The sequence below is a fragment of the Scyliorhinus torazame genome, chromosome 5 (genome assembly GCF_047496885.1).
Source record: "Scyliorhinus torazame isolate Kashiwa2021f chromosome 5, sScyTor2.1, whole genome shotgun sequence".
NCBI lineage: Eukaryota > Metazoa > Chordata > Chondrichthyes > Carcharhiniformes > Scyliorhinidae > Scyliorhinus > Scyliorhinus torazame.
In genome coordinates this window covers 76,317,984-76,338,456 of record NC_092711.1, presented here as the reverse complement: position 1 = coordinate 76,338,456, position 20,473 = coordinate 76,317,984, and the positions used below count along the sequence as shown (strand labels likewise).

General features: G+C 47.7%; 1 protein-coding gene across 1 annotated transcript; it reads right to left on the bottom strand.

The window, feature by feature from the left end:
* Positions 1-105: 105 nt before the first annotated feature.
* Positions 106-17,574, bottom strand: LOC140422625 (uncharacterized). Its single transcript, XM_072507630.1, has 4 exons — positions 17,499-17,574; positions 12,938-13,006; positions 6,145-6,890; positions 106-1,149 (listed from the first exon to the last, which is right to left on the bottom strand). The coding sequence occupies exons 1-4, from the start codon at positions 17,572-17,574 to the stop codon at positions 334-336; spliced, it is 1,707 nt and encodes a 568-aa protein (XP_072363731.1). The 3' UTR covers positions 106-333.
* Positions 17,575-20,473: the final 2,899 nt, after the last annotated feature.

The following is a 20,473-nucleotide window of genomic DNA, read 5'->3' as shown; positions in this document are numbered from 1 at the left end:
CAGACTTAGTGACAACGAAGCTCCATGAGCTCCTCACATTTGGTGTTGAAGGTGAGGATGGAGGAGACAGGGAGAGTGCTTGAAAAAAAAGACTTGTGTTAGATATTTTGGTAGTTAATACAGAGCTGATTTATTTTCCATTTAACTACAATTTCCAAAACACAGTCTTAAAGGGGGACCTGAACAGTCTCTCAACACTGGGAACATGTTGATTGTACATCATTTAAAAGGTCTCTTCACACTGGGAACCCGCTGTTGTTTCAGCAGAAACGATGACTAAGTGAATCCATCCTGTCATTCGGGGCAGGTGAACGGTATCTCCTCAGGGAGACCTCACTGTTGTGTTAGAAGGGTGGCTGTCTGAATTAATCCCTTCCCAAACACAGATAAGGTGAATGGTCTCTTCACACTGTGAGCTCGCTGGTGTCTCAGCAGGTTGGATGACTGGCTGAATGTTTTCCCACACTTGGAGCAGGTGAACGGCCTCTCCCCAGTGTGAACTCGCTGGTGTGTAATGAGGTCAGATGATCGCCTGAACCCAGTCCCACAGTCAGCGCACATGAACGGCCTCTCATCAGTGTGAGCACTTTGATGGGACACCAAGTCCCAGGAACATTTAAAGCACTGGCCACAATCCAGGCATTTAAAAGGTCTTTCATCAGTGTGAACTTGCTTGTGTCTCTGCAGATGGGATGACCGAGTGAATCCCTTTCCACACATGGAGCAGGTGAATGGTCTCTCCCCTGTGTGAATTCGCTGGTGTGTCAGCAGATCAGACGACAGAGTGAATCCCTTCCCACACTCGGAGCAGGTGAATGGCCTCTCCCCAGTGTGAACTCTCTGGTGTGTCAGTAGGTCGGATGACCGAGTGAATCCCTTTCCACATTTGGAGCAAGTGAATGGCCTCTCCCCAGTGTGAACTCGCTGGTGTGTCAGCAGATTGGTTGAATTAATGAAACCCTTCCCACACTGTGAGTAGGTGAACGGCCTCTCCCCAGTGTGAATTCGCTGGTGTGTCAGTAGAGTGGATGGCTGAGTGAATCCCCTCCCACACACGGAGCAGGTGAATGGCCTCTCCCCAGTGTGAATGCGTTGATGCGTTTCAAGCTTCGATTGGTAATTGAATCCCTTCCCACAGTCCCCACATTTCCACGGTGTCTCCCCGTTGTGACTGCATTTATGTTGAGAGAGGTCAGATGATTGGTTGAAGTCTTGTCCACACACACAACACGTGTACGGTTTCTCCCCACTGTGAACGGTGCTTTTTCCTTCCATGTTCAAAATCCAATGATGTTCAGGTTAAATTGGGGATTCTGTCAGATCTTGATGGAATGTTCAGTCTGCGTTTCCCAACTGCAAATTCACTCTATTACCCTGTGAAATTGATTTAAAACAGACAAAAGAGAGTGAGAGAGAACCCACAAAAACACAAAGGCAGGTTGTGAAATTGAGCTGAATGGATGTGGTCATTTGTGGGGCCGGCACTGGGAAAAATGACCATGAAAACTGCTGGATTGTCATAAAAACCCAACTGGTTCATTAATGTCCTTCAGGAAAAGGAACCTACCACCCAGCATTCCTGGGCCTATGGAAGGCTGTGGCCTCGACGTGAAGAGGGGCGAGGGGGGTAAGAGAAAAGAGAGAGGGCGCGAGAGAGAGGAGGGAGGGAGAGAGGAGAGAGGCAGGCAATGAAGGAGAGAGATTGGGTATTTCTCAACCAGAACTTTGACAGATTCGGACTTGGAAATATATCACTGTTCCTTCAAGGTCTTTGGGTAAAAATCATTGAATTCCCTCTTTAACAGCACTCTGGGTGTACCTACCCAACATGGACTGCAGCGATTCAAGAAAGTAGCTCACTGCCACCTTCTTAAAGGCAATTAGGGATGGGCAATGAATGTCCTAGCTAGCAATGCCCAAATCTCTTGTATTCATTTAAAAAGAATCAAGACTGCATATTTTCAGCTCGGTAACATTGCCAGCCTCCAGCCTTTTCTTAGCTCATTTGCTTCTGAAACTCTCATCTATTCTTTTATTTCCTCGAGACCCAACTATCCTAACGCACCCTGGGGTGACCTCTCACATTCAACCTCCCTGTAATATTGAATTCATCCAAAACTGTGCTTACTCACACCAAGACGTGGTCACCCACCTTCCCTGTGCCCACGGACTTATAAAATCTCTTGTTTAAGAAGCACCTTTTCCTCCAGGGTTGTATCTCCCTATCTCTGTCATCCCATCCAGTCACCGAGATATTTACTTTCATCTAATTCAGGACTCAGACAGACAATTGTTAATCAGGAAGGGAATCAAGGTTAAGGGGATAAGACAGGAAAGTGGAGTTGAGGATATCAGATCAGCCACAATTTCATGGAATGGCACGGCAGACTCGATGAGCCGAATGGCCTACTTCTGCTCTGCATCTTACATCTTATGGTCATGAGCATTTACAATATTAATCACTCCATGACTGGTGGCTGTTCTTTCAGTTGCCTGATAGCCAAGCTCTGGAAATTCTTCCTTAAACCTCTCCTGCTCACTCCTTCACTTTCCTATATTAAGACCCTCCTTAAAACCTACCTTGGAAACAAGCTTTTGTCCACCTGCTCTGATATCTCCCTGCGTGGCTCAGTGTCAAATGTTGCTTTGAATTGGGCGAAACCTGGATGGCTCAGGAAAAAAAAAATAATGGATCAAATTAAAGCATGTTTCTCCCTTTCAAATCCTCGACATGTTGCATAATTACTCTTGGTGGCTGAGGATGCACCAGGATGTCCATCACCACCTGAACCAGTGTCGCCTCTGCGTCCACATGAATCCAGCTCTGAGAACAGAAAGGTCCCAAAGGAGACTCTCCCCTGGTCACCGGGACCGAGGCCCCGCCCACACTATTGCATCACATAACGGCGCATGCGCTTCACTCACACTGATCCAGGGTGGCGGCCAGTCACCTGGGCCTGTTCATAGGGAAAAGCCTCGGTGTAACTAACCCGGGGCCTGCAGGTTCTTATTGAGGTTGTGAGACCTGCACTGGGTGTTTATGAAGCCTCCGCTCCCTCCCTACCCTCACTCCATTCCTCCCTCCGGCCCACCGACTCTCACCCGTTCAGAAAATCATCTCCCACACGCACAGGGCCCCAAGCAAAATGACGCTGCGCATGCTCCACATATAGCCCAGTATTGCGCCTGCGCGGTTGGCTCCTGTGGTGTGAATAGGGCACTTGCACATACGCAGGGAATGCTGGGTAATTGCACCGCCACTGAACCGTGAAACTGCAGAGAAAATAAATTTGTTACCCAATTGAGATGAATTGCTTTTCAAAAAATTCAGACTAATTTTTGTGAGTAGGTGCTTGCTTCTATATATATTTTTGAATTTTTCTAATTAAGGGGCAATTTAATGTGTCCAATCCACAGACCATACACATTTTCTTGGGATGCGGGGGTAAAACCCATGCAGACACGGATGTGACCCGGGACCGGGATTGAACACAGGTTCTCGGAACCAGTGCTAACTACTGCGCCACCGTTCCGTCCCAGTGCTCTCTTATATTTAATTTCTGGGAATAAGGAGAGATTTTTAAACGTTTCCAACCTCCCCTGATTCTATTTGGACTGGGTTCTGTCCCGGAATCATTGCTTTCCCTCTCTTTTCTCTCTATTTCCTGACATTGACTGTTCATTCCATCAGAGGTGTAAATCATGCAGCTCTTCATCCCTGTGCTGGCTCTTTGGACATTCAATCCAATTACTTACACACACCAGGCGGCACTGTCAGAACAATATCTTTCTGATATATCAGATGTGGAGGTGCCGGCGTTGGACTGGAGTGGGCACAATAAGAAGTTTTGCAACACCAGGTTAAAGTCCAACAGTTTTGCTTGGAGTCACTAGCTCTCGGAGTGCAGCTCCTTCATCAGGGCAAAAGGTGAATGGAGAAGGTCTTCCAACGTTTCAGATCGAAGATCTACAGTCCTGCCACATCCAATCGTGAATTGTGGTGCAATTAAACAACTCACTGAAGGAGGAGGATCCACAAATATCCCCATCCTCAATGATGGAGGAGCTCAGCACATTTGTGCAAAAGACAAGGCTGAAGCATTCGCAGTAATCTTCAGCCAAAAGTGCCGGGTGGATGATCCAGCTTGATCTCCTCCAGAGATCTCCAACATCACAGATGCCAGTCTTCAGCCAATTTCATTCACAACACGTGATATCAAGAAATGGCTGAAGGCAGTGAATACTGCAAAGACATTTTTCCGGCATTAGTTTTGAAGACTTGTGCCATACTCCTAGCAAAGCTGTTCTAATAAAGCTAGAACACCGGCATCTACCCAGCAACTGGAGGGTAGCTCAGTGGTTCGCACTGTTGCTTCACAGCACCAGGGTCCCAGGTTCGATTCCTGGCTTGGGTCACTGTCTGTGCTGATTCTGCACGTTCTTCCCGTGTCTGCGTGGTTTCCTCCGGGTGCTCCGGTTTCCTTCCATAAGTCCCGAAAGACGTGCTGTTAGGTAATTTGGACATTCTGAACTTTCCCTCTGTGACCCCAAACAGGCACCGGAGTGTGGCGACTAGGGGCTTTTCACAGTAACTTCATTGCAGTGTTAATGTAAGCCGACTTGTGACAATAATAAAGATTTTGTGTATTTTAGGGAACAGGTAGAACTTCCTTGGTTCGCCCCTCAGATATTCCATCTGTTTTTGATTAATGTATCTGGAGTCTGAGTTCTTCCAGTCTGTCTCCAATTCTCCTTCCTGTCTCGGGTATATGGGTCCAGGTAGCTTGGTGTTGTGATTCGTGTTGTTTAGTTGTCTGTCTGTTTCCAGAAGGTATTGTTGTCTCTCAATAATGACTGTGCTGCTACCCTTGTCTTCTGGTCTTATGAACATATCCATGTTGGATCCAAGCTCCCGGATTGTCTGTCTTTCACTCTGGGTAAGAGTCTGTTTGTGTCTTGTATTTCACTACTCTGACTGGGCAGAGACCTGATTGAAGGGATTCAAACATGGGAGTTCTGGTGAAGATGAGCAAGGATTTGGGAGGTGACAACATGTTCAAAGAATTTAAAGAGGAGAGGGCGGTTGAAGGTGGGGCAGTAATTTGTAAGGATGGCAGGGTCAAGGGTTTGTTTTATTGAGAGAGTGCTGATGGCAGATTTGAAGGGCAGAGGGACAGTACCTGAAGAGAGAGAGAAATGTTGACAATATTCGTGGACACAGGGTAGTTGGCTGATCAGTACCTTCGTGGTAATAGGGTCGATGAAGTAGGAGCTGGGTCTCATGGACAAGATGAGCTCTGAGAGGGCATGAGGGAGATGGGAGAGAAACTAGAGAAAGATGTGGGTTCAGGGCTCGGGAAAGGATAAAATTCAGAGACAGTTTGATCTGGTGGGCTCAAGGAAGGGAGGGAATCAGCAGAGGCAGCTGATTGGATTTACTCAATCTCAGTCACAAAGATAATCCACAAGCTCCTCACACTTCTTGTTGGAGGTGAGGATGGGACAGGGGAGAGCAAGAGTACTTCAAAAGGAACTAACTTGTGTCAGAGATATTAAAACGTTTCAGCACACTGTATATTTCACACAAATCTAATTTATTTGACTTTTAGCCAGAATATTAGCCGCTGTAAATGGGCTGGAATTGTTATCAGCAGAAAGAGACCCAAATGAACATAGATCATCATAGAATTTACAGTGCAGAAGGAGGCCAATCAGCCCATCGAGTCTGCACCGGCTCTTGGAAAGAGCACCCTACCCAAGGTCAACACCTCCACCCTATCCCCATAACCCAGTAACCCCACCCAACACTAAGGGCAATTTTGGACACTAAGGGCAATTTATCATGGGCAATCCACCTAACCTGCACATCTTTGGACTGTGGGAGGAAACCGGAGCACCCGGAGGAAACCCACGCACACACGGGGAGGATGTGCAGACTCCGCACAGACAGTGACCCAAGCCGGAATCGAACCTGGGACCCTGGAGCTATGAAGCAATTGTGCTAACCACAATGCTACCGTGCTGCCCTATGGTTCAGTCCTGAATGTGAGAAACACCAAAACCCAGTCGCAGTCGTTACTTGTGGCCTCGTTGGTGTCTCAGCAGGTGGGATGAAGTGGTGAATCCCTTCCCACCTGAGCAGATGAATGGTCTCTGCCCAGTGTGAACCCGCTGGTGTGTCTGCAGGTTGGATGATCGAGTGAATCCCTTCCCACACTTGGAGCAGGCGAATGGTCTCTCCCCAGTGTGAACTCGCTTATGTTCAGTGAGGTGAGATGATTGTCTGAACGCAGTCCCGCAGTCAGAGCACCTGAATGGTTTCTCGTCAGTGTGAACACGTTGATGGAACATCAGTTCCCAAGAACTTTTATAGCGTTTCCCGCAGTCTGGACATTGGAATGGTCTCTCTCCAGTGTGAACTCGCTGGTGTCTCAGCAAGTGGGATGACTGAGTGAATCCCTTCCCACACTTGGAGCAGGTGAATGGTCTCTCCCCAGTGTGAACTCGCTGGTGTATCTGCAGGTTGGATGAGTGAGTGAATCCCTTCCCACACTTGGAGCAGGTGAATGGTCTCTCCCCAGTGTGACTGCGTCGATGAATTTCCAGCTTGGATGGGGAAGTGAATCCTTTCCCACAGTCCCCACATTTCCACGGTTTCTCCTCCGTGTGACTCCATTTGTGGCTTGTGAGGTCTGATGATCGAGTGAATCCTCGTCCACACACACAACACGTGTACGGTTTCTCCCCACTGTGGACGATGCTTTTTCCTTCCATGTTCAAAATCCGCCAATCTTCAGGATATGATAAATCGAGAACTCTGTCAGATCCTGATATGATGCTTGGTTTGAGTTTCCGGAATTTGAATCCTCCATTTCGAACACCCTGTGAAACTGATTTAAAGCAGAAAATAGGGAGTGAGAGAGAACCCACAAAAACACAAAGGCATGTTGTGAAATTGAGCTGAATGAATCGGGTCATTTGTGGGGCCGGCACTGGGAAAAAGTGACCATGAAAACTGCTGGATTATGTATATATACAAGACACATTAAGAGAGTAGTTGGCAAAGCATTTTTGACCTTGAGCTTCATTAATATAAATATGATACTGAAACTATGCTTCTGGTGGCACAGTGGGTAGCACTGCTGCCTCAGCTCCAGGGTCCCAGGTTCAATTCCCGTCTCAGGTGACTGTGTGTGGAGTTTGCACATTCTCCCCTTGTCTGCGTGGGTTTCATCCGGGTGCTCCGGTTTCCTCCCACAGTCCAAAGATGTGCAGGTGAGGTGGATTGGCCATGATAAATTGCCCTTTGTGTCCAAAGGTGAGTTAGGGGCACTGGGTTACAGGGACAGGGTGGAGGCATGGGCTTAAGCTTAAGTAGGGTGCTCTTTCCAAGGGCCAATGCAGACCCGATGGATCAAATGGCCTCCCTCTGCACTGTAGGAATTCTATGGCTCTAATTCTATTCTTTGAATCTTTATAAAGCTCTGGTCATCACGCTTCAGGAAGGATGTGAAGGTTCTTGGAGAAGGTGCAGAGGAGATTTACCAGAATGGTTCCAGCAAAGGAGTTTGAGGGGAGGTTTGATTCAGGGACACAAGATTATGCCAGGTTTCCACCAGGTGGACAAAGAATCTCTGTTTCCATTCACTGATCGTACAAGCAGTCGGGATACAGATTTAAAGTTTTGGATAAAGCCTGGATTGAACTGTATAAGATCCTGGGGGGTCTTGACAGGGTGGATGTGTAGAGGATGTTTTCTCTCGTGGGAGAATCTGGAACAAGGGGGTTACTGTTGCAAAATAAGGGGTCACCCATTTCAGATGGAGATGAGGATTTTTTATTCTCTTAAGGGCTGTAAGACTTTGGAACTCACGTCCATAAAAGGCAGTGGAAGCAGAGACCTTGAATATATATTTTTTTAAATTTAGAGTACCCAATTCATTTTTTCCAATTAAGGGGCAGTTTCACGTGGCCAATCCACCTAGCTTGCACATTTTTGGGTTGTGGGGCTGAAACCCACACAAACACGGGGAGAATGTGCAAACCCCACATGGACAGTGACCCAGAGCCGGGATCGAAGCTGGGACCTCGGCGCCGTGAGGGCGCAGTGCTAACCCACTGCGCCACCGTGCTGCCCGACTTGAATATTTTTAAGGCAGAGCTGGATAGATTCTTGATGAGCAAGGAGGTGAAAGGTCATCGGGGTAGGCAGGAATGTGGAGTTGAGGATAGAATGAGTTCAGCCGCAATCTTATTGAATGCGGAGCAGGCTCGCGGGGCCGGGTGGCCTGTTCCTAGTTTGTATGTAAAAGGTACAGGAGATATGAGGTGATATGAGATGTATGTTTTTACACAGCGAGCGGCAATGACTTGAAACTTGCTGCCAATGAGGGAGTTTGAAAATAGACACAACGAATGATTTGATTTCAAAAGGAAATTGGATTGGCATCTGAGGGAAATAAACCTGCGAGGATACAGGAAGCAGGAGAATGGCACTGACTGGATTGCTCCAGAGAGATAGCATGGACTCAATGGGCCGATGCCATTCCCTGCGCCATCACGTCTCTGACATTTTTGTACAGGCTAGTTTTGTAATTTAACCCCGGGGGTTCAGATATCACTCAGATAAATCTGAGCTACACTCCCTCCGAGGCCATTCTATTCTTCCTCAGGTTTGTTGCCCAGAACTGAACACAGTTCTCCAGGTTTGGTCTAACCAGGGTTTGTGAATCTTGGGGCTTTTCCAGTCACACTAAGACCTGAAATCTTCCCTCACAGACAGAACAGACAAACCTTTTACCTTCCACACCCAGATGCTGCTGAAATTCAGGTTCTAATGAATCGAATGACTCTGTCAGGTTGCGATGTGACGTTTGGTTTGCTTTTCCCGTCTGTTAAACCTCCACTTCCGGTATCCTGTAAATTTACAGAAACCTCACTGTGAGTTTAGGATAGAAATTCACAACATTCTCTCCTCGCCAACTTTGATTAAATATATTCCTGGAGGTTTGATCACATGACCTGCCCCCATCCTCCAGCCATTAATCGGTCAACACATCCATCCTTGTGACACACTGCCTTCCTCGGCCAATTGGGAAGCAAAATGACCTTACAGGGCAATTACTGTCCTAACGATCTTCCGGACACCCAGGTATGAATCTCACCAACGCAGGGAACGGAATTGGTGCGAATCCGGGGAGAGGGAGCTTTGGAACAGTAAATATAAATAACTTACCGTGGGAATTTACGGCCTAGACAGCAGGGAGAGGAGTTGCCGCAAATCCAGGGAGGAGCAGCTTCGGAACAGTAAGTATAAATAACTTACCTCGGGGATTCACGGCCTAGTCGGCAGGGAGCGGAGTTGGTGTGAATCCAGGGAGGAGGAGCTTCGGAACAGTAAGTATAAATAACTTACCTCAGGGATTCACGGCCTAGTCGGCAGGGAGCGGAGTTGGTGCGAATCCGGGGAGGAGGAGCTTCAGAACAGTAAGTATAAATAACTTACCTCGGGGATTCACGGCCTAGTCGGCAGGGAGCGGATTTGGCCCGAATCCGGGGAGGAGGAGCTTTGAACAGTAAATATAAATAACTTACCTCAGAGTAAAGCTGATTGGCTGGTTGGGAATCTGTTCTAAATTTGAGAAACTGGAGTAATTAACTAAGTCGGGGAGTAACGAGGAGATTGGTAACTAGGAGATTGTTGTTTGTATCTATATCAATGATTTGGATGAGAATGTACAAGGCATGATCAGTAAGTTTGCAGATGACACTAAAATAGGTGGTATTGTCGACAGTGAGGAAGGTTATCAAAAATTGCAGCAGGCTCTCGATCAGCTGGGTAAGTGGGCCAAGAAATGGAGTTCAATACAGATAAGTGCGAGGAGTTGCATTTCGGAAAGTCAAATCAAGGTAGGATTTTCACAGTGAATGGTAGGGTCTTGGGGTGTGTCATGGAACAGAGGGATCTTGGAGTTCAGGTGCACGGTTCTCTAAAGGTGGAGTCACAGGTAGATAGAACGGCACGGTAGCATAGTGGTTAGCACAGTTGCTTCACAGCTCCAGGGACCCAGGTATGATTCCCAGCTGGGGCACTGTCTGTGCGGAGTATGCACGTTCTCCCCGTGTCTGCGTGTGTTCTCTGGTTTCCTCCCACAGTCTAAAGATGTGCGGGTTAGGTGGACTGGCCATGCTAAATTGTCCTTCGTGTCCAAAAAAAGGTTGAGTGGGGGTTACGGGAGTGGGGTAGATAAGTAGGCGTGACTAGGGTGCTCTTTGTAAGGGCTGGTGCAGGCTCGATGGGCCGAATAGCCTCCTTCTGCACTGTAAATTCTCTGAAGAAGGCTTTTGGCATGCTGGCCTTCATCAGTCAGGGCATTGAGTATTCAAGTTGGGAAGTTATATTGCAGTTGTACAGGATGTTGGTGAAGTCACACCTGGAGTATTGTGTTCAGTTTTGGTTGCTTTGCCATAGGGAAGATGTTACTAAACTGGAGAGAGTGCAGAAGAGATTTACAAGGATGTTGCCAGGACTCAAGGGACTGAGTTACAGGGAGAGATTGGACAGGCCAGGATATTTTTCTTTGGAGCGTAGGAGACTGAGGGGTGATCTTATCAAGGTGTATAAGATCATGAGAGGCATGGATACGGTGAATGTACTCAGTCTTTTTCTCAGGGTTGGGAAATCGAGAACTAGAGGGCATAGGTTTAAGTTCAGAGGGAAAAGAATTAATGGGAACCTAAGGAGCAACGGTTTTACACAGAGGATGGTACGGATGTGGAATGAGCTGCCGGAGGAAATGGTTGAGGCAGGGACATTGACAACATTGAAAAGTCATTTGGACAGATACATCGATAGGAAAGGTTCAGAGGGATATGGGCCAAGTACAGGCAAATGGGATTGGCTTAGATGAGCTTTTTGGTTGGCATGGGCCAGTTTGGGCCGAAGGGCCTGGCTCCGTGCTGTAGATTCTATGAACCTCAAGTCTCTTTGGACACCCACTGTACTTAACCTCTTTCCATTTAGAAAGTACTCAGTTCTATCCTTTTTTGGTTCAAAACAGATAACCTCACACTTGTTTACATTGCCACAATCTTGCCCATTCACCTAGTTCGTCAATATCTTCTTGCAATTTTATGCTATCATGTATGCTGTCTACGATGCCACCAAACTTTCATCAGCAACAGTGCAGAAGAGGCCCTTCGGTCCATCGAGTTTGCATCGACACATGATAAACCTGACCCACCTACCTAATCCCATTTGCCAGCACTTGGCTCATAGCCTTCAATGTTATGACGTGCCAGTCTTCATCCAGGCACTTTTTTAGAGGATGTGAGACAACCGTCTCTACCACCCTCCTCGGCAGTGCATGAAATGAAAATGAATGAAATGAAAATTGCTTATTGTCACAAGTCGGCTTCAATGAAGTTACTGTGAAAAGCCCCTAGTTGCCACATTCCGGCGTCTGTTCGGGGCATTCCAGACCGTCACCACCCTCTGGGTAAAAACATTTTTCTTCAGTACATGTGTCAAATCTAATCCCCACTCTCTGCTGTCTGTTGGTTAGCCAATCCTCTATCCAAACTAATATATTATCTCTCAACCCCATGGGATTTTACCTTGATTATTACCTTTTGTGTGACACCTTATCAAATGTATTCTGGGAGTCAAAATACATCGACAGGACCCCATTATCCACTTGGCTTGTTACATCTTACAAGAACTCCTAAGAAATGAGTCAAACACGATTTACCCTTCACAAAACCACGCTGACTCTGGTGGATTGCGGTTTGACTTTCCAAATGTCCGGTTGCTACTTTCTCAATCATGGATTCCAACAGTTTCCCAACAACAGGCTTTAAACTAACTAATTTCCTACTTTCTGCCTTTTTGACCTAATCCAGTGACATTGGAGATTTTCTCAGTGGAGCCTCAGTCACCATCACTGAGACTAACTTTAAATTCCAGATTTTATTCATTTAATGGATTGGAGCCCATGTCCCCAGAACATTTTCCTGTCTCTCTGGGTGACTAATGCAGTGACATTGTCACTGGGTCAGTGTCTCCCCCCTGGTCTCTGTGAGGTTGTTTGTGGAGAGAAGCCGGAAGCGGCGGATAGTGAGAGTGGAGAATGTTCATTGTTTCACATTCAGCTCCAGGGCCCCACAGGGGTTTGTAAACCCCACCCCCCAACACTGACCTCTCACCTGACACCTCACAATGGTTGACGGCATCGCGCGACCAATAGGAGAAGAGTACGAAGTCTTACAACACCAGGTTAAAGTCCAACAGGTTTGTTTCGATGTCACTAGCTTTCGGAGCGCTGCTCCTTCCTCACCTTGCTTCCTGTTACCCTCACTCCGTTCTCACTCTCTCGCCCTTTCCATCAATCTTTTTGATTCTCTCTCTCCCCCACTACTCACTCTCTTTCTCTCTCTCTCTCTCACTCCGTTTCTCACATAAAATTCTCTAGCCCAGAGGGTTATGGATAATAATAATCATTATTGTCACAAGTAGGCTTACATTAACATTGCAATGAAGTTACTGTGACCATCACTGAGGAAGGAGCAGTGCTCCGAAAGCTAGTGACATCGAAACAAACTTGTTGGACTTTACCCTGGTGTTGTAAGACTTCTTACTGTGCTCACCCCAGTCCAACGCCGGCATCGCCACATCAATAGGAGAAGAGTGGGCGGGTACGGGGGACCGGTCGGGAGTGACTGGTCCTCCAGCCAATCGGAGTGACTGTGGGCAGGACTGGGCCGAGTGAAGCATGCGCAGTGTGATTAATGGCGATGCAGAAAAGGTTATTTCTGGGATGCACAACTCGTGAACGTGGGAATAGCGGGACGGAGGGAGAGCTGGATCATGCGGGTCATTAGGCACGCTTCGGAAGCATGTTAAATAAAGCAAAAATCCGGAAAAATAAACCACCGGTACCTGGGGATCTGAGCGGGGCCTGGAGCTTTCTCACAGACAGGAATATGCGGCCGCCATCTTTATTTGGTACTGGCAGCGGTGCGCATGCGCCGTCTCAAATTGGGTTCCTCGCAGCAGTGCACATGCGCCCTCGGCACCTTATTTCGATCACTGGCAGCTCACTGCGCACGCGCACCCACCGTCTTTATTGGGGCACAAGCATCAGAGCGCAGGCTCAGTCGCCATCATTGTTGGGGGCAACGTTTTTGAAATGTGTCTTCATGACAGAATGTCCAGCAAACGATTTCACTCAGTTACAAATTCCTATTTAGGGGGCAGAATATATGCCGAGGACTGTGACAATAATTCGAATTTATATTATGACTTGAACAGCATAAAACTTTTTCGACTTTCAGAGAAACGTGACAAAATAACAATTGACACTGAGCCACATGACGAGATATTAGATTTTAAGGACAATCTTAACGGAGGAAAGAGAGTCGGAGAGTTTTAAGGAGGAAATTCCAGAAATTGAGGCCTTGGCAACTCAGTAATGGTGGAGAGATTAAAATCAGGAATGCTGGAATTAAATAAGTGCAGAAATCTGAAAGGGGTGTGTGTGGAGGAGATTACAGAGATCAGGGTGATCATTACCATGGAGTAAAGCAATGAGACATTTAAACTTTTTGTGCCTTTTAAAAAGGAAGCATTTGTAGAATTGTGGGCACAGGGGGTGGTGTTAGTAAGTAAGCACATGGGTAGCAGAGTTTGGGATGGGATGGAGGGGGTTGTTTAATGTTGGAGTTTGGCTGCGAGTGCATTGGAATAATTTGTTTGAGAGGTAACAGAAGAATGGATGATGGTTTCTGCAGCAGATGAACAGAGACAAAGGTGGAGTCGAGCTGTGTTACTGAGTTGGAAATCTGCAATCTTGGTGATGGTGTGGATCTGTGGTCAAGAGCTCATCTCGGGGTGAAATATTTCACCAGGGTTGTGAACAGTCAGCTTCAGCCTCAGACATTTGATAGGGATGGAATTGGTGGCAAGGGACTGGAGTTTGTAGCGGGGATGAAAGGGAATGGGTTCAGTCTTGTCAATATTTAAATGGAGGAAAGTTCTGCTCATCCAGCACTGGATGTCAGACAAGATCGGACAGTGTGTCCAATTCCTGTTCCAGCCTCCCCGTACAGGCGCCGGAATGTGGCGACTAGGGGCTTTTCACAGTAACTTCATTTGAAGCCTACTTGTGACAATAAACAATTTTCATTTCATTTTCATTTCTTGGAAAGGAACTTGCAGGTGGTGATGTTCACGTACATCTGCTGTCCTGTCCATCCAGGTGGTGGGGATTAAGGGTTCAGGAGATTTTGTCAAATTGTGATTCAGTTGTTGGTCCATTGCTTCCTGTTACCCTCACTCCATTCTCACTCTCTCTCCCTTTCCATCAATCTTTTTGATTCTCTCTCTCTCCCCCACTACTCACTCTCTTTCTCTCACTCACTCTGTTTCTCACATAAAATTCTCTAGCCCAGAGGGGTGTGGATAATAATAATCATTATTGTCACAAGTAGGCTTACATTAACATTGCAATGAAGTTACTGTGACCATCACTGAACATATTGAAGGCTGAGATGGTGAGAGTTTTGGTCTCTCAGGAAGTCAAAGGAAATAGAGAGCTAACGGGAAAGAGTAATTGAAGACTGAGATCAGCCACAATTGTGTTCAATGGCAGAGCAGGTTCGATGGGCCGAATGGTCTACTTCTGCTCCTGTTTCTTGTGTTCTTGCAGAGGCCCGAGCCTTGTGTGGGCTCAGGCCGGGGGGCAGGTTCCCTTCCCTGAAGGCCATTAACAAACTGGTTCACTTTTCACAAAAGGTTCAACAGTTTTTGTGGTCACTTTTTCCCAGTGCCGACCCCACAAGTTACCAGATTCATTCAGCTCAATTTCCCAACCTGCCTTTGTGTTTTGTGGGATCTCTCTCACTCCCTTTTTTCTGTTTTAACTCAATTTCACAGGGTATCAGCAGGGAAGGATGTGCAATTGTCCAACCAAGCACCACATCAAAATCTGACAGTCGTGTAACTGATTGGAACCTGAATACCATCAGATTTTGAACATGGAAGGAAAAGGAAGTTCACAGTGGGGAGAAACCGGACACGTGTTCTGTATGTGGACGAAGCTTCAGCCGATCATCTGGTCTGTCAAAACACAAGCGCAGTCACAGCAGGGAGAAATCATGGTAATATGGGGACTGGGGCAAGGCGTTCAATTACCCATCTGACCTGGCAACCCATCGACACATTCACACTGGGGAGAAGCCTTTCACCTGCCCCGAGTGTGGGCGTGGATTCACTCAGTCATACAGCTTGTTGATGCACCAGCGAGTTCACACTGGGGAAAGGCTTTTCACCTGCCCTGCGTGTGGGTGTGGATTCACTCTTCATCACAACTGCTGACACACCCGCAGATTCACAATGATGAGAGACCTTTTAAATGCAGAAAATGTGGGAAGTGCTTTATAAGTTCTCGGGATCAGGTGTCCCATCAAAGAGTTCACACTGGCAAGAGACCGTTTAAATGCCTAGACTGTGAGAAGTGCTTTAAAAGTTCCGGGGAACTGGTATCCCATCAACATGTTCACACTGACGAGAAACCATTCAGGTGCTCCGACTGTGGGACTGGGTTCAGACGATCATCTCAACTCACTCTACGCCAGCGGATTCACACTGGAGAGAGACCATTCACCTGCTCCCAGTGTGGAAAGGGATTCATTCACTCAGGCAACCTGCTGAGACACCAGCGGGTTCACAAGTAACTGATGTGATTGGATTTTGCTGTTAATCACATCCAGGACTGAACCATGTTCATCGGACTCGGGTTTGACTCATATTTATGAACGCTAATCCAGTTATAAGGGATAATATTCTGGATAAAAGTCAATTATTTAACACAAGTTTGTCGAATCTTTTAACATCCCATCACAAGTTAGTTCTGTTTGAAGGTCTCTCCCTCTCCCCTGTCTCCTCCATCCTCACCTCAAGTGTGTGGAGTTCATGAAGCTTCTTTCTCACTGAGATTGAGACAATCTGATGAGCTGCCTCTGCTGCTTTCCTCTCTTCCACTAGGCCAAACTGTCTCTAAAATCCCACCTGGTCTGAGCTCTGAACTCATCTTTCCCCAGTTTCTCTCCTACCCTCCATCTTCCTCAGAGCTCATGTTGTCCATTAGACCTGGCTCCTGCGCCAGGGTCCTGGGTTCGATTCCCGCCTTGGGTCACTGTCTGTGTCAAGTCTGCACGTTCTCCCCATGTCTGCGTGGGTTTCTTCCAGGTGCTCTGGTTTCCTCCCACAATTCCTGAAAGCCGTGTTTATTGGGTGAATTGAACATTCTGAATTCTCCCTCTGTGCACCCGAACAAGCGCCAGAGTGTGGCGACTAGGGGATTTTCACAGTAACTTCATTGCAGTGTTAATGTAAGCCTACTTGTGACAATAAAGATTGTTTGATTATTATTATTTAACCACATTCTCACAAAACTGCTGACCATTCAAGATCTCCATGTTGTGTGATATTGTTCATAGTTCTGTCTCTTGGTCCTGTCGCTCATCTTTAAACGCACCCTTCCTAAAACAATATTTTACCCCACCATCATTGCAAACCACCACATCAAAACCTCCCTTTCCTCTCCAAGTCCCTGTACTCTGTGTTGCCCAAGGATCTGTCCTCGGCCCCTCCTATTTCCCATCTACAAGCTGCCACGAGGTGACATCATCCAAAAACACCGTGCTAGTTTTCACATGTCACTGACAACACCCAGCTCTACCTCACCACCAACCCTCTCCATTCCTCCTCTGTTACTAAATTATCAAACTGCTTATCCCACATCCACCGGATGGGCAGAAATTTCCTCCAATTAAAAATTGGAAAGACCAAAGCCATTGTCTTCAGTCACCATTAGAAATTCCGTTCCCTAACTCCCGAGTCCATCCCTCTCCCTGGGAACTGTCTGAGGCTGAACCACACTCTGCACAATCTCCGTGTTAGATCTGACCCCAAGATGAGTTTCTGAACACATTTCCACACCATCACTGATACCAATGTCGCCTGTGTCCACCACTCCCCAGCTCATCTGCTGCTGAAACGCTCATCCGTGCCCCTGTTACCATAAGACCATAAGACATAGAAGCAGAATTAGGCCACTCGGCCCATCAAGTCTGCTCCGCCATTCAATCATGGCTGATATTTTCTCATCCCCATTCTCCTGCCTTCTCCCCATAACCCCTGATCCCCTTATTAATCAAGAACCTATCTATCTCGGTCTTAAAGATACTCAGTGATTTGGCTCCACAGCCTTCTGCAGCAAAGAGTTCACAGATTCACCACCCTCTGGCTGAACAAATTCCTCCTCATCTCTGTTTTAAAGGATTGTTCCTTGAGTCTGAGATTGTGTCCTCCCTTTTTTACCTTCAGACTTGATTCCAATACATTCCTGTCCAGCCTCTCTCATTCACCACACCCGCACACGGAAATATGAGATCATTCAAAGTCCTGTTCACCATCACCACTGTGCTCATTGACCTACTCAAGCTCTGATTAAGCAATGCCTCCATTATAAAATTTGTATTCAGGTTGTCAAATCCCTCCATGGTCATGAACATCGTCAGCCTTTAACCATGGAAGCAAAAAGCCCCGTTTAATGTTGGGAGAAACAGTTCACCTGTTCTGAATGTAGATAATGTTTTAGCCGATGATCTGACCTTTCGAACGGTATGTAGTCACGCTGGGGAGAAGCTTTGGAAATCTGGGGTCTGTGGAATAGATTTAATCAGACCTGGAAATTAATCGGCCTGTTCACACTGAGGAGTTACTGTTAATGTTCTCCGTGTGTGGGAAGGGATTCACTCAGATCACCAGCTTCACTTCTTCATGGTCAATCTGAACTGGACTGTTGCCAAGTGCAATATATATTTCCTGAGGTTTGGTGCCCAGTATGGAACACAGTTCATGCAGCAAGTGAGGAAAAGACAGCAGGAGTTTCTCTCATCTGTGATTTACAAGGACACATTCTCGGGTTCCCACCAGTTACGTTTCTTCTGTAATTTCTTCATTTTCCCTAAACTACCCTGCCTGTTGATTCTATTATTCTGATAATTCCATTACTGTAGCTATAAACATCACAGATTAGAATTTAATCTGTTCCATTATTTACTCTGGTTTAAGTTTATGTTGAGGTTAATAACAGACAAACTCTGTCCTCTCCCCAATCCAATTAGAGTTTCCAATGAGTCGATTCTGTGGAATGGAATGTCTTATCAGCGTTTCCACGATGACCTGTCTGCAGTGAAGGAATGACTTAACAACATTTCCACGGTGACCTGTCTGCACTGAAGCACCTGCTTGAGTTTCTCATTCTCCCTAAACTACGGATGCACAATCAATTGGACAAAGACGAGAGTTGAATACAAATGAGGCTTTATTACTCTAAGATGTATGGCCTCCCACAGCAGCTGGCAAAATGGCTGCTGTACGGAGGACACACATATTTATACTCTGCCTACTGTGCGGAGCCAGCAGGCAGGGACTACCGCTGTACCTGTAGTACAGGGTCTTACCATACATATCCTAATATATGTACAACAGTGGTTTACCACATTCACCCCCTGTTAAAATTGAGTCCGGCGGGGGTGCTGGAGAACTATATACAAAAAGTTTGAGTTTAATGTACAGCATTGCAAAAAAATGTTGAAGTCCAGAGGTTAGGCAGTCCTGAACCAGTTATAAATTTAGTCGGTCCGTGGCCTTGATGTGCCACTTGGAGTGACGCAGTGGTGGCGGCGATAATTCCGATGTCAGTCTGGTCCTCGGTGACTCTGGGAGCATGCCAAAATCCTCTTCATCCTCAGGCGTGGGCAGGGGAAGGACGGATGGTCCTGGGGTGGTTGCTTCTGGGAGCGCTGGGAGAGGGTGGGGTGGAGCCAGGCCAGAGGTGTGTGTGTGTGGAACCTGCTGGTGTCAGGTCCCTGAGGGAGACAGTATCCTGGCGGCCGCCGGGGTATGCTACGTAGGCAGACTGGGGGTTCGCGAAGGGAGCAACTGCACCGTTTCTGCCAACGGGTCCGGCTTGTGGAGTCGGACGTGCCTGCGGAGGAGTACGGGTCCTGGAGCTGCGAGCCAAGTCGGGAGTGACACCCCAGATGTAGACTTCCTGGGGAAGGCAAAGAGACGTTCATGGGGTGTGTCGTTAGTGGCGGTGCATAGTAGTGACCGAATGGAATGCAGTGCATCGGGGAGGACCTCCTGCCAGCGGGTGGCCGGGAGATTCCTGGACCGTAGGGCCAGTTGGACAGCCCTCCAGACCGTCCCGTTCTCCCTCTCTACCTGCCCGTTTCCCCGGGGGTTATAGCTGGTCGTCCTGCTGGAGGCGATACCTATGCTGAGCAGGTACTGACGCAGCTCAACACTCATGAGTGAGGATCCCCTGTCACTGTGGATGTAGGCGGGGAAACCGAACAGAGCAAAGATTGTGTTGAGGGCTTTGATGACGGTGGCAGATGTCATGTCGGGGCATGGGATGGCGAAGGGGAATCTGGAGTACTCATCGACCACACTGAGGAAATACGTGTTACGGTCGGTGGAGGGGAGGGGCCTTTTGAAATCCATGCTGAAGTGTTCAAAGAGGCGGGAGGCCTTCACCAGGCGTGCGCAGTCCGGCTGGTGGAAGTGCGGTTTGCACTCTGCACAGATCTGGCAGTCCCTGGTTGTCTGCACTTCCTCGACGGAGTAGGGCAGATTGCGGGCCTTTATGAAATGGTACAACCATGTGACTCCTGGGTGACAAAGGCTGTCGTGCAGGGTCCGGAGTCAGTCTTCTTGGGTGCTGGCACATGTACCTCGGGATAGGGCGTCTGGGGGCTTGTTGAGCTTGCCGGGGCGATACATAATCTCGTAGTTGTATGTGGCGAGCTCGATCCTCCACCTCAAGATTTTATCATTTTTGATCTTGCCCCGCTGTGTGTTATTAAACATGAAGGCTACCGACCGTTGGTCAGCGAGGAGCGTGAATCTCCTGCTGGCCAGGAAATGGCTCCAATGCCGCACAGCTTCAACGATAGCTTGGGCCTCTTTTCCGACGGAGGAGTGCCAAATTGAGGAGGCATGAAGGGTGCGGGAAAAGAATGCCACCGGCCTGCCTGCCTGTTTGAGGGTGGCCGCTAGGGCGATGTCGCATGCGCGCTCTCCACTTGAAAGGGCAGCGTCTCATCTACTGCGTCCATCGCGGCCTTGGTGATATCGGCTCTGATACGGTCGAAGGCATGTAGAGCCTCGGCTGTCAGGGGAAAATGGGTGGACTGGATGAGTGGGCGGGCCTTGTCCGCATGGTTTGGGACCCACTGGGCGTAGTATGAAAAGAACCCCAGGCAGTGTTTGAGGGCCTTGGGGCAGGTTAGCAAAACCATCCCTGGATGCAAAAGCTCGGAGAGACAGTATGTAAGGTATGGCAAGCTGGGACTCTTAAATTCGAATTTGGGATTCTCAGATTACCCACAAAGTGGAGTG

Coding starts and splice junctions, on each gene's coding strand:
- LOC140422625 (XM_072507630.1), bottom strand. CDS start 17,574: ATGTTCATGACCATGGAGGGATTTGACAACCTGAATACAAATTTTATA. Junction 13,007..17,498: donor ATTGCTTAATCAGAGCTTGA/GTAGGTCAATGA, acceptor CACCGCTGCCAG/TACCAAATAAAGATGGCGGC. Junction 1,150..6,144: donor ACACTGGGCAGAGACCATTC/ATCTGCTCAGGT, acceptor GAGACACCGTGG/AAATGTGGGGACTGTGGGAA.